The sequence below is a fragment of the Desmodus rotundus genome, chromosome 9, assembly GCF_022682495.2.
Source record: "Desmodus rotundus isolate HL8 chromosome 9, HLdesRot8A.1, whole genome shotgun sequence".
NCBI classification, from domain to species: domain Eukaryota; kingdom Metazoa; phylum Chordata; class Mammalia; order Chiroptera; family Phyllostomidae; genus Desmodus; species Desmodus rotundus.
The window spans coordinates 27,523,401-27,542,481 of NC_071395.1; the positions used below are offsets into that span (position 1 = coordinate 27,523,401).

The following is a 19,081-nucleotide window of genomic DNA, read 5'->3' on the forward strand; positions in this document are numbered from 1 at the left end:
TCGGAGAGGCGCAGCAAAGGACTCTGACCCTGTCACTAACATTCTCTTTCGGTTTGCATCTCATGACTCCGGTTGGCTTCTTTCCGCACGAGTCCTCCTCGCACAGAGCCAGGGTGGCTGCTGACAGCTCTAGCCCCTAATTATCATAGTTACCAATGTCTTTCAGTCCTCTGTCCCCTTACTAATCCCATGGAAGACTCGAGTTAGCTCTACTTGGGAAACATCTTAATTCCTGAACCAATCTCTGACATGAGGCCGTGGGGTATTAAGATTGGCCCATTGCCCAGGTTGGTGTGACTGAGTTGGTTGGAGCATCGTCCTGTAGACCTAAGGATAGTGGGGTTCGATTCTGGTCAGGGCACATGCCTGGGTTGTGGGTTTGGTCCCTGGTCAGACGTGTGCCAGAAGCAGCTGATGGGTATTTCTCTCTCTCATCTGTATTTCTCTCCCCTTCGCTCTCCCTCCCTCCCCCTCTCTAAGCACGTCCTCCTCCAGTGAGGATAAAAAAAATAAAGATTGGCCTGGCTTGGGTCATATGTGCTTCCCCATAGTGGAGGTGGTTGTAGGAGGAGGGTCAAAGGAGCAGAGCCATGTGACAGCTGCCCTACTGTGACCACGCATGGTGGGGAGGGGTGGTCCCTTAAAAAAGGATGCCGAGGAGGTTCTCCATAGGTAAAATATATGTTTTCATGAATCCTTAGTAAATACAAAACAAATAATTTTTAAATGTTTTAGAATATGTTAAATTATATACAAAGCTGTCTTAATTAGATAATCACATACAAATTGACTAATGAATCCTACAAATTAATGAAAACGCTCATTGAATATAAGCATAAATCATTCGACTATTCTTTCTGATATTTCTGCATTCTCATTTAGACATCTGTGATTAAAGGAAAAAGTTATAGCAATTTAAACTTTAGAAATAACCCAAATACCCAACTGATTGTGTTTTATTTGGTTCATTTTCATATTGAAGGATTTTGCACATGTCTTCACAGAATATGGAAATTGTTTTACTTTTAATCATGGTGAAAATATCAAAGCAAGAAGAAAAGTGAGTGTCTCTGGCAGAGGCTTAAGCCTGCTCTTCAATGTCAATCAGGTATTGCATTCCCTTAAACCCAGCCCGAGCTTAAGACACACAGTAACAAACGCGAGTTTCCAAAGACTCGGTAAGGATATTCTGCCCTGTCAAACTGTTTCTGCCAGCTGGATATAATTTTGTTTCAGTTAACTTAGCTTAGAGGCCTAAGGAGGCAACTATTTACTTAGAGATGTAAAAGACAAACTTTAGAGACACAACCTGCACATTTTTAGCTATACCACTGAATACTATTACCGTGACTCCAGGAAATGGTCACACCACAAAATTAAAAAAATTCTAGCTCAAAATGTATAGTTAATTAAAGATCATGCTATGTATTTAAAAAATTTAGACTTACATGTAACTAAGCCTAATTTCTGTAACTGTGTAAATTGTCTAGAAAGTTCTAAATATTTAGGTTTTAGATGTCCAGACCCCTAAGAAATGCAGCGGTGCTACCTTCAAGAGCACCTGAGGGAGCTCTCACCCAGGTTAACTCCTCACCTTCTTATCTTGCACAACTAATTTAGTATTAAACACTTAGAGGTATTCGACTCCATTATTGTGTTTTTATAAATGAATATGCTGAAATGCTGATGAATTAACTATCTAAAATCACATAATTAATGACAAAGATAAGAAGTAAACTTAGTCTCTCCCAAATACCATTAAATTACCCCACCTCCCAATCCAGGTGAATGAGACCATTGGCTACTTTCAAGGAATTTCTCTTCAAGTATGTTTCATAACTTCCTCTTGCATTGCATTCAAAGTACTTTTCTTTACATTTAAACACAACAGGGTACAGTACAGTGCATATACCCCTGCTTGAATATCTATTTGATTAATGTTTTCAAGACATTCAAATATTAACCATATGGTCACTTCAAATATAATATAAATTTTACAAGCTAGAATTCCCTAAGTACTCTTAGAATGCAGTTAAAACCTGCAAATGCAATACAACATTCCATTAGAAAATGGCTCTGAAATATTTCTCCACGTTAGCCAGTTAAGTGTTTCTTACAGGGTCGTAACAGTCCCCAGAGAAACAGCGTTCTAAGTTACAAATGGAAGATTAACCATGTTTATTAAATGCAATTCCATAATGCAGTTGACCCATTCAAAAGAAAGATCATCGTATTTCTACATCCATTCCTTCTCCTTATAGCCTGAAATTAAAACTAACAAAGTCTCCAGACCTTTAGTCTTACATGTCTTCATCAGACATAAGACTGATAAAAGAAGAGCACTGGGTTAAACAACATGGTACATCTTCACGCTTCCAGGAAAATGAATTTGAAGTGAGGCAGAGATTTTAATTACAAAGAGAAAAAGAATGCCAACTAATTTTCTGAAACAAATGAGGCAAAGAGAACAGCCAAGGAGAGAGCAACTCAGAGGCCACAGGTAAAGAGAGAGCCAGGGGAAATTAGGTGACTAAAATATGTGCTATGTGTGGCCTTCATCTCAAGTGAAAGTGGTCCATACAAAGCCACGAAAGCCTTAACATGTCACCTGACCCTGAAAAGTATGCCTAAGGCATTTCATTGCCATAGGTTGTCTATAAAAAGAGATTAAAGAGGGATAAGAAATATTTGATCTCAAGTAAGTCAAGTTCTATCATGTGATAAAACTAAACCTCAAAATTGTGTGAAATTGATATAAACTTGTAGATGGGGGTGGGTGGGTGTATTTTGTTTCAGGAGGAATTCACTGATGACCCCACCCTAGGTTTTGTTGATGCCGGGATCATCTTTGTTATCCATTCACCAGAGAAGGTGCCACAGTTTGATGGTTTAGGTTTGTCATCACCTGTGGGGATGCACGCATGGGTAACAATCCACCAAGTGAAGGTAAATATTAGCAAAACGTGTATTCTGAGGGAATTCAAAGGGAGGAGTGAATGCATATATGCGTAAATAATATTTTTCACTGGAAACCCCTTTATTCTATGTCTTTAGAATACCACTGAAATCCCACAGTTTCATTTTAGATGCTTTCCTTTATTAATAGGCACACATTTAGCAAAAACAATGAATTCATGTATACAATGTAAGTGAAGCTGGCAAGCATAGCAAATCCAAGGTAACTTTAAAACTCATTCGAGTGGGAAAGGCTCCGTGAGCACGAGAAGACACCTGCTGAACTGTGCGTTTTCTCAATGGGACACTTTGTGAAGGAGAAAAATAAGTTTGGAATGCAGAAATGCTGGAGTCAGACATGTCTGCTGGGTTTCCATTTGCCAGCCATTTGCTCTGTAACTTCTTTAATTAACTTCCTCAATTTCCTTCTCTTCTCTGTACGCTGCGAGAGGGGGGTGTCTAGGGGCAGGTAACATTTCCTTTTTCACAGTTACTATGAAGTTTAATTGAACTCACATAAAGAAAGCACTTACCTTATTGTCTGGTACCTAATAGGTGCTCAATAAAAAAATTTGGTGTAATTTTGGTAACTTTTGTGGGTAAGTTGATTAATATACTAACATTATTTCCATAAGTGATAATATTTTTATATGAATCAATGTGTATACCAGTCTGTCTGATTTTATTAACTTACTACAGGTACAGAGCATTTGGGATACTCATTAAAAGACCACTATTGTTCTTACCTTCAGAGATTTTTCAGGTTGATAGAGTAGCCAAAAGAGGCTAATGTAGTCAAGTAAAAAAAAAAATCAAAACGGTTTGAGAGAAAAGTAAAAATGTGTATCAGCCTCTCTTTTTGGAGTGTAAAGGGGTGGAGCGGCTCAGAAAAATCTCCTGAACCAGGTGTTTACTTTGTCTTAAGACAGTTCGTCAAGAATACCCTTGGGGAGAATGCAACCCTAACATCAAGCTGCAGAATTTTGGCACCTACAGCACTTCTGGTTGCTTGAAGGAGTGTAAAGCGCGGCACATAGAGAAGCAGTGTGGATGCTTGCCTTTTCTGCTCCCTGGTCAGTAAAGGATGGAACCTTCCCCTTATTCACTTTTATTTACTGCCACTTGACAAATACAACCTCAACTGACAGATCTTAATTCAAGGAGTCACAGCAGAGATTTCTGGAAAATAAAGAAAAATGTGTTATTAGGGCCAGTGGCTAATTCGTGTTTTCAAAATATAAAATTGGGTGCCGTCATACATCTGAAACTGTTCATTACAGTTTTCTTAGTGTGAGAGAAAATTAGATCATCTATATAAATTTTACTGACCCTGCATATTTCACTATGGGGAAACTCTTTACTTTGTGGCTAGAAAAGAAATTCCATGCTCTCTTTGCACACAATTTGAAACATTTCCAGAGCCCCAGATATTTGAGGTAAGTGCTGCATGAGGCAGAAGAGCAGGGTGGAGAAGGGCCGACTCCGACCCAGGCTGCTCATCTCAGCTCCACAACTTCTCACCTGTGTGACCTTGCTACCTAACCTTCATGTGTTTCCTGTGCAATGGAGAGAAAACAATAATGCCTTACCTTACAGGGTTGTGATAAGGATGAAACAAATATGTAAGTGGTTTAAAGAGCCCCTGGGATGGCCTCCAACCTGTATGACTCGGTTGGGTGTAGTTCTGCAAAACCAAAGGTCACTGGTTCTATTCCATGCCTGGGTCGCGGGTTAGGTCAGTCCAGGAACGTACAAGAGGCAACCGATGGATATTTCTCACTCACATCAATGCTTCTGTCCGTCCCCTTCTCCCTCCCTATCCCTCTCTATAAAATAACTAATTAATTAATTAATAGAATAAATTAATAAGTGGCAGGCACAGAATATATTCTATATAAGTGTTGGCTATTTTTATTCAGATGTCCTTCATTCTTGTTCTCCAGCCTATTTATAAAGAAATGTAGTGTGCATTAAAAGCACAAGAACTTTGGCTGTATAAGTTTGCCACTATGGCCTTTCACACACACACACACACACACACATGCACACACACTCTACACTACACTACACTAATGGTGTCTCTGCTTTTATAACAGTGGTCTCTACTTGGCAAACTACTTCTTAAAAATTTTTAGAATCATCACTTCCTTGTTCCTAAAATTCTGATTAATGGTTTCTGAGCCCTCCAAAAACTGTTACAGAACTGTTAGCTCTGGCTCTGATCTTTTCAAAGTTACTGGAAAAAAGTCTGAATTGATAGATGGAAAGTAATGTTTGTAATATTAAAAAGTATTACTTCTTGCAAACTGAATAACTGGTATAAACCGGAAACTAGACCAGGTGAAATATAAAACACAAAGCATGGGATGTGCACGAACTTTAGGATATACCAGGTGCTTTCAGGATACTATTTTTATTTGGTTTGATCTTCATATATTCTTCTTAAGTCTGTGTATAGATGAGGAACATTTGAGACTTACAGACATTACACAAAATAGCTAAAGTAATTCCACTATCAATTTGTTGAGGCAGTCCTCGAAACCCACTTTACAGGTAAGGATTGTTCCCAGAATTTTATTGTTCCCTGTAATGGGAGAAATATCACTGCAAGAAGTAAGGCACACTTTGGAAAGTGTTTTTTTCTTTAATGTTGGAGGTAGTTTCTTTCTCTTTTGTTTGTAATTCTTTCAATTCCTTCACAAAGAGAACTTCCTGATGGTTAGCCCTGAATTTATCCCCAAGTTGTAAGTGTACCAACTCTTTTGGTTATTCTCAGGACTACTGACTAAACATTGAAGCTAACCTCAGCGACCACGTAGGTTATAGCAATAAACAGTGTACTAAAATGCAAAGATTAAGGCTTGAGAATCAGCCTGAGATTATAGCAGCTCTGATGCACCCTGATTTTACAATCTGTCTCAAGGCCCACAGCACATGCTTAACAAATATTGGTACTTGCCTGTCCCATCTTACCACTTGAAAGGCAGCCTGCTAGGTGAGGGGTGTATGTGTTTGGTTTAATCATGCACATACACATATGCACACATACATAAATCAATGGATAGAGGGACCAGGAGAGTGAAGAGAAGGAGCCGTGAATCCCCCTCCTCCAACTGCTCAGGCAAGCCACATTCTGAACCTTAGTTTCTTCATTGGTAAAATGATGATTCCCACATCACAGGATTAGAGTTGGAAGAAATAAGATTTTAAATGTGAAAGCAATTTTAAATTTCAAAGCCACCAACATTTTAAAATTATTATCCACTTCAATAAATTTAGAATGATATACACAGATGGAAAGAAGCATGGAAAGAAACAAAAGCATTCTTCTTCTTCCCACTGTATATTTTCATAGAGTATTAGCAGGTTTCATACTTTTTTGCCAAAGAATAAATGTACAGATGGATAGATTGATGGATGTAGGGATGAATGGATGGAAGGAAGGTGTTTTTTGTCATTATGTCATTTATTTTATAAAATGTGAAGTCTCTATATTTATACCTATTCTTTTTAAGGAAATGGGATAGAGTGTGACCTACAAAAGTTTTACAACTGCGTTTCTCCTACACTTGGTATGTGGCTTAACGTATTTTTTTATTTTCAAGTTTTATATGAAAGCTGTTCACAGTAATGCAAGACTAAATTATTCTATGAATAGTCCATAAAAGAAATAAAAGAAAGACTATAAGAAGGCTTTACTAATGTTCTTAAAATTAAGAACATTAGTAACTTACACAGGCATAGTAAAACAAAACGATGTCTGATATTTTATAAAAATAAGCACAGATACTTTCTGGAAAGAATTTCTTTTTTTTCTAACAAATATCTGAATCTAGTGACTTAATTAATTTAAGAATAACAATTGCTATGTTTTATATTTTGTTTCCTTTGCTGTATATATACTAAAAATAAATAAAATATGAATATTTTTGTTAAGAAAGTAGTGATAAAATTTGTTAAATATTTTTTAGCATTAAAAGTAAAATAATAAAAGTTTTAAAGCTCTGCCCTCCCCCCTGTGAAATAGTCCTCTTCTCTGAATGTTCCATTCTGGTTTTCATTTCAGACCACATCGAAGTTAAGGGATTATGTACGATGGGAACACATAATTCTAGCTGCCCTGTTCCTTGTGAAGAAACAGAATACCCAGCTACTGTTTCTTATTCCACTTTTCCAAGTCAAAAAGCTTTGAAACACTTTTCTAAGAAGTTGAATCAAAGCCAAAAATACATCAGGTAATCTTTTAGTCTTGTCAATTATTTGTTATTAACATGAATATTTTCTTTACTCAAAACTTTCAAAGTCTCAGGAAATGAAATTCTGATCCATCAGATGTAATAGTTTCCATCACTGAATTAACAATGAAACACTAGAACTTTGAAAGTAAATAAGATCATATCTTTCAATTATTTAAATTAATTGTATGAAAAGTAAAATGAGGCCTTCTTGAGTAATTTGCTCATGATCTTACTTGGCTCAACTTGGAAAAATAATAATGCTTTAATATCAGTTAATCATCTCAGTTAATGCTTTAAAATACCAAAATTCTTTACCTCTATATTATATAGTTTGAGTCTCCTAATAACTGTACAAGGTGGATGGAGCTCAAATCATAACTCTTGTTTTATAGATGAGAAAACTGAAGTGCTGTATTTTAAGTAACGCTTCTCTGAAGGTGCTCAGTGGCACAGAAAGAAGTTATGCCCAAGACCTATGGTTTTGGACTTCATATACTTTCCACAGAAATATCTAATTCTAATTTAATTAACTGAGGATTAAATTAGGTCTCTTTATGCTACCCCATGCTGCCTCTCAGAAATTGTAAGTCAAACTTCAAAAATCAGGAAGCAGCCTTAACATTTGTCTGTTTTTTATTTATATTTTTAAAGAGGACCTGAAATAGTAATATAATACAGTAATGTTTATACTTATATTTGTTATAATAAAAATAAGCTGATATACTTTTGCACAGCCTAGTACCAAACTTTGGAAGCATATTTAAATTCTAGTTTTAGCCTAGTGTTTATTTTAATCTAGTAAGAAATGCTCTTTTCATGTAAATACTTAGATAGTAAAGTGATCTTTGCAAATCGGGAAGAAAATTAATTTATCTTGACAGGGTTGATAAGGTATGATTTCGAACACGTAGCAGAGAAAAAGAAGGGAAGCTAGAATATGTGCATTTATATTTTTAACACTATTGTCTCCTACAGGTGCCTCTTTATATCCCATTTTAATATGGGAAACTGATCCACTTATAGTGTTATTTCTATTATATGCTTAAATATGAACTAGGAAGAGCATTTTGTATGACTTCGGGCTGATAGAGATCTGAGTTTCAAAATTATTTACTATGCAGAGAATGTAGGCATGATTTTAGAAGCACATTGGTGAATCTGAAAAGCAACCCATGCATAAACAAGAAGATCCTAGAGGACATTGTTTTCTTTTGTTTTGTTTTTCCCAAAACTTACATTATTGTTATAGGTGAAAAAAAAAACTTTTCCCTTCTTCCCTTTGAAAGTCTTTGGCTAGTCTAACAATTACATTGGTATAAGACAGATTAAAAGGAGAAAACAAATTTATCATACATTTAGGAGCCCATAAAAACTGTGAGACTCAAAGAAGTGACCAATGAAGGCAGCTTCTATACCTTTTAGACAAAGAAACAATACGTTTGTTAAAATTGACAAGACAAAGAGTTTGGAGCTTGGAGTAGTATTAGTGAAGAAGTAACAAGGTTTGTTTATACAGCCTTCTTGCCCTAAATTCCCTGTCTTTGGTACAGGGAGGGCACCTTTCACATGGGGATTTATTTTTACTTTCAGGGGGACGAACAAAGGCCAGAATGTCTTCTTTCATGGGCTCTTTTTAAATTAAGAAATTTTAATTTAAAATAATTGGTATTCCAAAATGGTATGTTAGGAGGTAGCATATTCTGTTCCCCTTCATAATAAATTGCTCTACAATTAATCTTATCACATAATTGACATGTAGGCACCTACATTATTGTGAATATTGGAGATCATTACCACAAAGACTAAGGCAAGTGGCTGAACAAATACAGCTGAACTTGGGTATCCAAATCCTGTATAGAGTTGGTGGTTAGTAGTCACACACATAACTAAGAAACTGGTTTGTAAACAGGTACCAGAAATCAAAGAGTAATAAATCAGAAACCAGAAATGCAGTTTATTTGGAGAGCAGATGCGAAACCTTAGCAGCAATAAGATTGCTTTTTAAAGCAATCCCTTACTTAATCGTGAACCCCGTACGTGTTTCTTCCTGGGGCACAAAGCTCTCTCATACTTTGACCGATCTTGGGCCTCTTGTGGGAGCTGATGAACCCCATTGAGAAGATGATAAAAAGCTTCCCTTGGCTGAAGCAGGCAGTATGAAAGTGAATATAAGGGCAAATGATGGCTGAATTTAGGCCAATTTTATTAGCAAAAAAAATGAACTTTGTAAATTATTTTTGTTTTAGTAAACAAAAATAGACACATTTTCAAGTAAAAATGTATAAAATCATTTGCTTTGTTCAAAACCTTTAAAACAGCATCATACTCAAGCACCCAGAATCATTTCTTTAGTGTTTTGTATATACAAAATCACTCTATTTTTCATTGATCTCATCACCCTTATTAAAATCCAGATTTTACTTTATAAGCATGCATTTCTTGACACAAACTAATATCCTTGGACTTAAATCCTCAACAATTTTACTATCATTGTCATGCATAGATTCGATGAGAACCAAATCACTGGGCACCTCACCCACCTAAGAGAAGTGGAGTAAATATCACAATATTTGTGTAGGGGATGGTTTATCTTCTCTCAAAACCACAGAGGGATGATGTTTGAAAATGGTTATGAGTTCTGTGCTTTGGGAAATTAAACATTATTATCAGTGTGCATACAAATTAGGAACACAATGGATGATAAGAAGATTGCAATATTACTAAAATATCTAGACTTCCAAGACAACTTTATTATTTCCATCAATTTGGAAATTGTTTTATTATTTGTAAATATTACAATACCCCCTTGATTATCAATTTAAATATAGCACATTGTCCTGTTACCCAGGGCTAAACCAATGAAAATTAAGTAAACATATTAATGATATATTTTTAATTAAGTATATTTGGCAACATTGATTTCTAAAACTGTAAACAATAAGGAGAGTGATTCATAGTTATCTTTCTTAGATATTTTAAAGAACAGTACCCAATTCCAGGAAACAAGGCTAAAATAGAATCCATTCTTAATGACAATTATTGTTGCCAACTGAAAATCACCAGGTGGTTAGTTTCTACCTTATCTTATAAGACGGACAGGTTAATATTTATCCATTTATTCATTGGTTTCATCTTCAGTTTGTCCCTTATTTGTCCATATCATGAGCTCCTATTAAGTGTCAAGATTCAGGAGTGTTGCAGGACTTAGGGATACCCCCCTGCGCACAAAAGCCAAAAGCCCTGCATTTTTTCATTTATTTCCATTGGGGTGGAGACAGGCAATAAATACAAATAGTCATCTCAATGATGTTAAGTGCCATGGAAGGAAAAGAAGCAGAAAAAGAGGCTGAGGAAGCCAGAGTAAGGGAGGGTTATTCTCAGGGTTGACAACTGTGATCAAATAAGTTCGTCCTGGGAAAGTGACAATTGAACAAAGGCCTAAAGCAGTCCTGCTGAACTTTTTGGTTTTAAGTCCCTTTGCACTCTTAAGACTTACTGACTTTGCCTTATGGGGTAGGACTTGCGTGAGAGATCCCAAAGGTGGGCTAGAGGTTGTGTGGTTTAACTTCCCCTGGTGCCAGTGGAGGGAGTGCATGGCCTTTCTTATCAACTTACGTCTCATGGGACAAGAAGAGGGAATGGTGGCATTTCAAAGCTCTCAGCAGTGAAATATGAAAACACATCAATGAATTTTTCATACTCTATCATATTAATATCCATTGATCCTATACTTTCAATGGATCTTTTATTCATGCATATTTTTGAACATCATTTATTGGTCATTAAAAAAATTCTCTGAGTTATGCAGATCTCTCAAATATTGATTCATTTTATTATATAACACACATTTAATTTTATTATTATTACTTATCTCAGTAAAATTTTCAAAAATTTTGAAGTTGTCAAGCTCAATAGCAGACACAAATTTTTCAAAATTTTAACTTTAGCATACATGCTTAGCTTAAAATTTATCTTTGACTGCAAATATTATTAACTATTTTTCTTGAAGGGACAGGCCCATTTTGTTCCTTTTTGTGAAAATGTCTGCAAATGTCACAGTCTGAATAAGCATAGTTTGTCAATAATATTTTTAAATTAAAATGATGTTCCCTGTAAAAAGTGACTACTGCAGCTCTCTTGAAATACTAATCATAATGAAAATGTCAAATAATATGTTAGTATACTATGAAAATAATTTTCACCCTGTGAGCCTTCAAAAAAGATACTGGGGACCAGTAGGGGTCTGTGACTATACTTTGGAAATGGCTAACCTCAAAGAGATATAAGAGCTGGTCTTGCTATTATTTGAAGTATGCTATTATTATTACATTCTAAAAGGAGGGAAAACCAAATGCAGAGGAAAACCCTCGGCCAACAGCATGCTTGTGTGTGGATAGAGCAGAATGGAGGTTGGTGTGGCAGGAAGCAGAGCATGTGAATGTGGTAAGAGGTGGTTGGATTCTGGATGTATGTGTATTTTAATGGTAAAACACATGTTTACTGCTGGATTTGGCTTGCAATGGTATTAAATTATAAGTGGGAGAAAAATTAAAAGTTTGCCCTGGACTATGTTGAACTTGAAATATGAATTGAACAGCCAAGGAGAAATACCAGGAGGCAGTTGAATATATATAGAAATTTGAGATAGAAGTCTCAACTTCTCACGTATTATGTCTTGTGCAGAGTTTTTTGGTGAAACATCAAATCACCCAAGTGATTCAGCCCTACTACAGCCCAGATTTGGCTCCCTGCGACTTCTAGCTTTTCCCAAAACTAAATTCACCTTTGAAAGGGAAGAGATTTCAGACCATCGATGAGATTCAGGAAAATTACGACAGGGCAGTTGATGGTAATTGGCAGAACTGTGTGAGGTCCCAAGGTGCCTACTTTGAAGGGGACTGAGGTGTCATTGTCCTGTGTACAATGTTTCTTGTATCTTCTTCAATAAATGTCTCTAATTTCATATCACATGGCTGAATGATATCTGGAAATTTGAATGATGTACTTTTATAAGTTCTCAAGAAAGAGGTATAGAAAAATTATTGGGTAAGGGAAAAAATTACTTTCCTTAAACATCAACATGACAAGCGTGACCTCCAAATGAAGGTGTTATGGTGAGTATTAAATACAATGATGAAGTGTCCAATTGCACATTAAATAACATCTGGACCAAAATGGATATTACCTTTGTCAAAGAGGAATTAAGAATAGTGCTGACAGTCTTGATTAAGCTTAATTCTCTTTTTATCCCCAGGAATAATCTTGTAAACATTGAAATAAACTATAGTGACCTAAACTATAAGATAACCCAACAGCAAAAAGCAGTGAGTGTGTCTGAATTACTTGGTAAGTGTTATTTAATTGCTCCTCAGTTAAAAAAAATTCTATCAGAATTTTTTCCTTTTGTATCTAAAGCTTAGCATATTAATGGAGGAAAAGAATCAATGGTGCTTGTCATTCACCTGCCATTTAAATCTGACACTTTTCCACTCCCTGGACAAACCTCCAGCAAACCTCACCTGGGCTCTCACACACAGCATCTTACTTTCCCTTCTGACATCCCCTCACCCCTCAGCAGTAGAGTGTTCAGCAATCCAACATCAGGGCAGAATGCCAGGCATCTCAGACCTTCACATAAAACTCTACCTGCCCAGAGTGAGTTGAAAAGAAGATCCTAGGGAAGCAAAATTTAGCATTTAAATTGCGACCACTCTGTGTTCACTCTCCTTTGTCATACAGTCCTTAATAAACTGAGTCACTGATTTCCTAGATCTTCCTGGATATTGGAGGGGACTCACAGAAGAGGCAGCAGAGGGGTGAGAGTCAGGCACAATGGCAGTAGTCAGACACTGGCGGCCAAGCCCCAGAATAGAGAGGAACTTCCTCAAAGCTCCTGGGCAAGCCTGTATCGGCCTTATCACACTTTACAAAAATGGCATGGTCCTAAATATGGCCCAAGGAAATGAGTAAAAGGTAAATGATGTAATTTATTTTAAGAGACAGTGCAAAGTAGTCAGATTCATGAAGACAGAACATAGAATGATGGTTGCCAGGGCCTGGGGGAAGGGAGAATGAGGAGTTTATTGTTTAATGGGGACAGAGTTTCAGTCAGGCAGACGGAAACATTGCAGAGATGGATGGTGATGATGATCACACAGCAGCGTTAATGCACTGAGTGCCATAGAGCTGTACACTTAAAACCAGATAAATAGTAAAATGTATGTTATGCAGGTTTTATCACATTTGAAAAGCACATACAATAAAGACAAATATGGATTTACAAAATTTCTTAAGAAAATGGCAGTGAGGTGTTAATATATTTTAATGAAATATTACAAATGTTTAAAAAGAAATAGTTTGGACACCTGAAGTCACAAATTACTTAGAAATGTATGTTGATGGAAAACGTCATCACCCAATAATGCCATGTGAATGTCCCATTTCTGCTCTTCGTTCAGCACATGGAAATTAATTTGTAATTGTCACGGATATCTGATGAAAGAATTAACAGTCTCGAAAGTCTTTGAGTTATATTTTGGATATGAATTTATGTTCACATTTTCTCTCTCCTTTTTGAGATGATTTATAAGAATATTATTTTTAAAATACCACTAATTGCTATTACTTTATACCAAACTTAAAGTAATACAATCAACTCATCTTCATATACCAGTTTTAATTACCTTATTAGCTTCAAATGACTTAAATTCCAGTAATATTTGATTTCCTTTTTATGAAAGAAGCATGACTTATTCAATGTATTGGTTTCATTACAGCAGATGTCGGAGGTCAACTAGGCCTATTTTGTGGGGCCAGCATGATTACAATTATAGAAATTATTGAATATATATTCACCAATTTCTACTGGATATGCATTTTGCTTTTGCTGAAGATACCTGAAATGACCCCAAGGGCTCATCCACCTCAGACTCACCTGGGGAATAAAAACAACATAGAAGAATGCTGATGTTCACTTAAGACAAAAACTTTTGCTTGTTTTCCTCCACTGTATTTTCATATTTATTCATGACTAACTCAATGTTATGTGATTTTATATTATAGTTTGGGGGAATCAATAAAACCCATTGTAAATATCTATCTCCTTATAGATATTTTATCTCTGTCTGTATTTATATCTATGTAAATTTATACATAAAAGAAAACCAGGCACTGTCTTGTTTTGTATACACCATTGAATTCCTAGCACCTGGAACAGTAGAGACTATGTAAGCATTTCATAAATTTCCTTTAAATGAATGGATGTTTTTATAATGGAAAAAGACATTTTTATGATGAAATATATAAATTAGACCTAGTTAAAACAAAACTGTGTATGAGGAGACAAGATCCTTCTTTATTCAGGAGATAATATACATCATTTGTAAATTATAAAATTTCTGAGATTTTCATTTTCACTAAAATTCAACATAATGTTATTTATTAATGTTGTCCTAAGAGTTCTATTATATAACGGACTTTTGGAGGGGCAGGATCTATATCTATTTCCTATACAGATGGATACTTTAAATAAGTCTATTTTCAAATAGACTTATTAACAGTTAAACTACAGTTAACTCTGTAGTACATTGGGAGTACACAGTGTTTATCATTTTCTCTAAATACCTGTATGTACTTACTAAATCTAGAAAGGAAATTCAAGTGTTGTAGTGTCTTCCTCTTTACTCCTAAGAAAATCAACCTGCTTTCGGCCTCCAGGAATGTTCAGTCAGTGGTGAGTTGTCCAGAAGCCTTGTCAAATGTATTTAAGAAATAATCATCGAGTCCTAGAATGCCAAGCCTAAATTCATTCTGGCAATTACTTCTAGGTCTCATTTCCTTCCACATGAGAATAACTCTTGCCAATCCTATAATTCTTTGACAGCAATATCCTTCTCTCTCACGTAAATTCCTAAATCTTTCCCATTCTTTAAGGTTATACCTTCTCTGTTTAGTTTCCCTGAGCTTCTACTTTCTGTTAGGTTTGTTTTTTTTGTTTTTTGTCTAAATATAGTAAGGCATTTAATTAGTACAATATTTTTTCTTGAATTCCTTAAATATTATAATAAATCAGTACTTAAAATAATTGAATATAGAGATACAAAATTAGATATTTTGAATATAGAGATACAAAATTAAAATACAAAATTAGATATATGCAATTGATCCTTCTTTTTGGTTAGTAATAAAAAATTGGAGAATTTGAGAAAATAACAGAATAATGTACCTACCATTTAGATTTAACTATTAAATTTTGCCATATTTCTCTCAGATTTTACATGTTTTGAAATATGCTGTATATATTAGTCTGACATCTGCTTTTTCATTTCACATGTTTCCTGTGTATCCATGCTAACACATGAAGATACAGTTTGAGAGCTGCATGAAACACTGAATATATCATGATTTATTTATTCATTTCCCCCCAAAATATTGCATATTTACATGTTCCAATAGTTTATCTACTGCAAAGATATTGCAGTGAAACTACACACAATTCCTTTTGGTTTTCTTCCTAGAAGTGACATTGCTGGATTTTTTTTATATATACATTTTCACCTTGACTATATACTGTCAAATTGCTCTCTGATATAACTGTACCCATTTATACAGCCAATGGTAGCATATGAGAATTTGTATTTCCCCATTATATTTTCCATTAGATTGTAATTGAGACTTTTCCCCAATCTGATGTATATGCACAGGTATCTTGTTTTTGCTATAAGAATTCTGTGGACATTAGCATCAGGATGGAAGTTAACGTGACCTAGACAATAAGAAACATCAGAAAAGTAAGGAGAAGCTACAGCAGAACCACGACCAAGTATATGTGTAGCTTTGATTGTACTCAGAAAATACTAAAGCCTCCAGGGAGATTGAGATGCCAAAAGTCAATAGGGTGGGCCAGAGCCCTGCTTAAACTCTGCCCCTTTTAACATGATGGAGCTTATGGCATGGCTCATAGGTAGTCTTAAGTACATACAAGTACTGGCCAACTTTGGGGGTTATTTGTTGTGGTGTGAGAAGTGCTGTTAAAGTAAGTGTGACACTTACTTGGGGAAAGTGTTCTAAGTGAGAATGTACCCCAGAAAATTGGTGGTCTATCTACTGAGTTGCCCATTCTTGTGAGTAACCATCCTCGAAGATTTGTTACAATTTTTCTTGTCATGAAGAAAAAAGAATGAGAAACTGTTCAGAAAAAAGAATTTATTTAAACTCATTCAAAAAACTAATAAATTCATCTATTCAGCAAGAAATGAAGAGTTGGCTTAGGAAAAGATATCTGATGTGGGGACTGTTCCATCTGTTTGGTAACTTATTTTACTAAATCATCTCACTACTAAAATTCTGAAAATCCACAGAAGCATCACTCTTCCTCTGAAGGCATAGCGAATGCTGGCATGTGAGTAATTACTTTTAGATTTAAGGTGATAGAAAGCTTACTTCCAAAACTTAACAAGAATAGAAATGACCTCATTAGGATGCCTATATCCAAAATCTAAATAGAGGTTGAGTAATAGCAGAAACACAAGTTTGAAGAGAAGGGATTTAAATCTGCAAGTCCAATTAGAATCAATCAAGACATTTTGCCAGAGTTATGGGGTATGAGTAAATCAGAAAGATTAAGCACTTCAAAAATTGTTCAACAATTTCCACAATGCCATCAGTTGTTCTCCCCACAGTAGTATCTGACAACTTTTGTGCAAATTCATTATTTCATCAGGTCTTACACATTTGCATTAATTAAAGCCTATAGAGAGAAGACTGAAGCAAACAAAAAATTAGCTCAGGTAACTCAAACATTCACTTTAAATGATAGTTAAAATTTGCATATGCTGTCACACCAGGATATACTGTTTCATTAAATATTACTTCCATCAGTGACCATTCAAATGTCCTGGATGTATTTGTGTATCTTTCTAGTGCACCAGTAAATGGCTGTCCTATTAAGATGCATGAAAGAACACGCAGTCTCTGACATGAGGATTTCACAGTCCGTTGAACAAAAAGACAAGTCGTCAAAATTACAGCAGATAGAAGAATGACAACTGGTTTTAACCAGGCACTATGGAAGCACAGACCTAACTTAAAATGAGAAATCAGGGACATTTCTTCTGTATTTCTGGGAGACGTCATTAGAAGTCTTAGAAAAAACATTTTTAAGTTCCCCTGATTAGTAGCCTCTCTAAATAAAACAAAAATGCAAGTCACTGGAGGCAGGGTGCAACAAAGAGACATTGACCCAAGGATTCTCTCCACATCCAGAGAGCCAGCACTTTTAGCCAGTGACGTAATGGAAGGAGACAGTTAACGGCATTCTTTCCCTACTTCTACAGCCCATCAGAGCTCACTATCGGAATTTATCGATCCCACAACCCGAATCCACACTCTAGGGACAATCTGGTTTTCAGGCAGCCTATAAGAATTTTATACTTAGACATTTCTCTAACTGCAATACCATATGGGTTCTCTTGTTCTGTCCTTATGATTACTGCCACCAGCAAACGTTTTATCATGTTCCTTTTGCTAGAGCTGCTTTGGCTCTCTATCTGTGCCTCTGGCCTCCAATCTAGTTCAGTGTTTGTCGTGAAAACGACGGCCCAAAACACCTGTCATATCTCCTTTATAATTTTGGTTATTTGTCTAACTAGAATTTTGTTACCTGATACCAAATCATCTCCTGTCAAATCACTCACCAGAAGTTCATTTGCCAAGTGCTTTGTTTACACGGAATTTGAGAGATCAGAACATACTGGCTGGAAGCATAGGCTCTGGCACTACTTGAATAGTTAGTTCCTGGCTCTTGGACTCATTCTCTGACTTTTGGTGAGTCACCCCAACTTTTTGTGCTATAGTTGACCTTTCATGTAAAATGGATGTGATAATGACAGTATTTACTCAATGGGTCCCTGCAAGGGTTAAATGCATGAAAAATGTTCCAAAGGATGTTGGGCACACAGGGGTGCTGGGTGATTTCAGTATTGTTCCCTGATTGCCATCTGGTGGTGTAGACTTTGTTGTGAGTTTGAAGGGCAGTAGGGGTTCTGATAACCTCTGATCTCAAGTTTTTCATGCCCACTAAGTTTAATTAGCAGTTACAATGCAGCACAACATTTCAAGAGATGTACATTTTAAAATGGAGTTTGAAACTTTTAAAATAGTGTGAACACTATTTTTAAAATAACTCTCTTGTAGAAGGCCTTTACGTGTTAAGAAATGCAAAGAGGCCCCAGCTGATGTAGTTTAGTGGATTGAGCATGGGCCTGTGAACCAAAGGGTCACTGGTTTCATTCTCCGTTATGGTGTAACAGACGGGGGGGTAGGGCAGTGAACAATATACTATTACAGAAAGGACCCCCCCTTTCTCTCTGGGGGTCCCCCCCACTACTAGGTTCGCCTTGCCCGCCACTAGAGGAAAGACGTCTCTCAATGCGGGAGACTGGTGAAAAGGAAAGGAATTATTTATTTAAAAGTTATACAGACTTAGAGTAATGACTTAATGTCTTCATTAAAATACTAAAATCCTTTAGAATACCCACAGATGCACACAGTCCTTCCTTCTCCCTCTGCCTGGTCAGGAAAATAAGTAGAAGTCAGTGATTCGGGCTCCTGGCACCATCAGCTGTATCCCATCCACGGGGTCCCCACTCTGCCAAAGCAGTGTGGTTCTCTCTCCTTTCTCCACCAAAGCCTCATGGTCCTCTCTCATATGGCTGCCATGCCTGGGTTTAAATCCCAGCACCAGTCTTCCCCTGCAGCCCCATTTCTGACTACTCCCACAATCAGTTACACCTGCCAGCATTCCGCATTTTTCCAGCTTTACTGGGCTGCCATAGTAAGTCTGGGCAGGTGTGGCCCCATGGCGTGGAGCCAATCTTCTCTAAGCTCTC

At 36.3% G+C, this 19,081-nt stretch overlaps 1 protein-coding gene across 8 annotated transcripts in view; it reads left to right on the forward strand.

Annotated features, from left to right (window-relative positions):
- The window catches only part of ASIC5 (acid sensing ion channel subunit family member 5), a 28,898-nt gene extending 13,182 nt beyond the window's left edge, over positions 1-15,716 (forward strand). For 3 of the 8 annotated variants that reach the window (XM_045202537.2, XM_024569273.3, XM_045202536.2), the window contains 7 exons: positions 983-1,108; positions 2,797-2,946; positions 3,881-4,028; positions 6,471-6,527; positions 7,022-7,190; positions 12,448-12,539; positions 13,970-15,713. In XM_045202537.2, coding sequence (XP_045058472.2) covers positions 983-1,108; positions 2,797-2,946; positions 3,881-4,028; positions 6,471-6,527; positions 7,022-7,190; positions 12,448-12,539; positions 13,970-14,160 — 933 coding nt within the window. In that variant the 3' untranslated portion in view covers positions 14,161-15,713. Of the gene's footprint in view, positions 1-982; positions 1,109-2,796; positions 2,947-3,880; positions 4,029-6,470; positions 6,528-7,021; positions 7,191-12,447; positions 12,540-13,969 lie in introns of all 8 variants that reach the window. The other 5 variants (XM_053911238.2, XM_045202538.3, XM_045202540.3 and 2 more) reach the window with 5 other exon arrangements.
- The last annotated feature ends 3,365 nt before the right edge of the window (positions 15,717-19,081 follow it).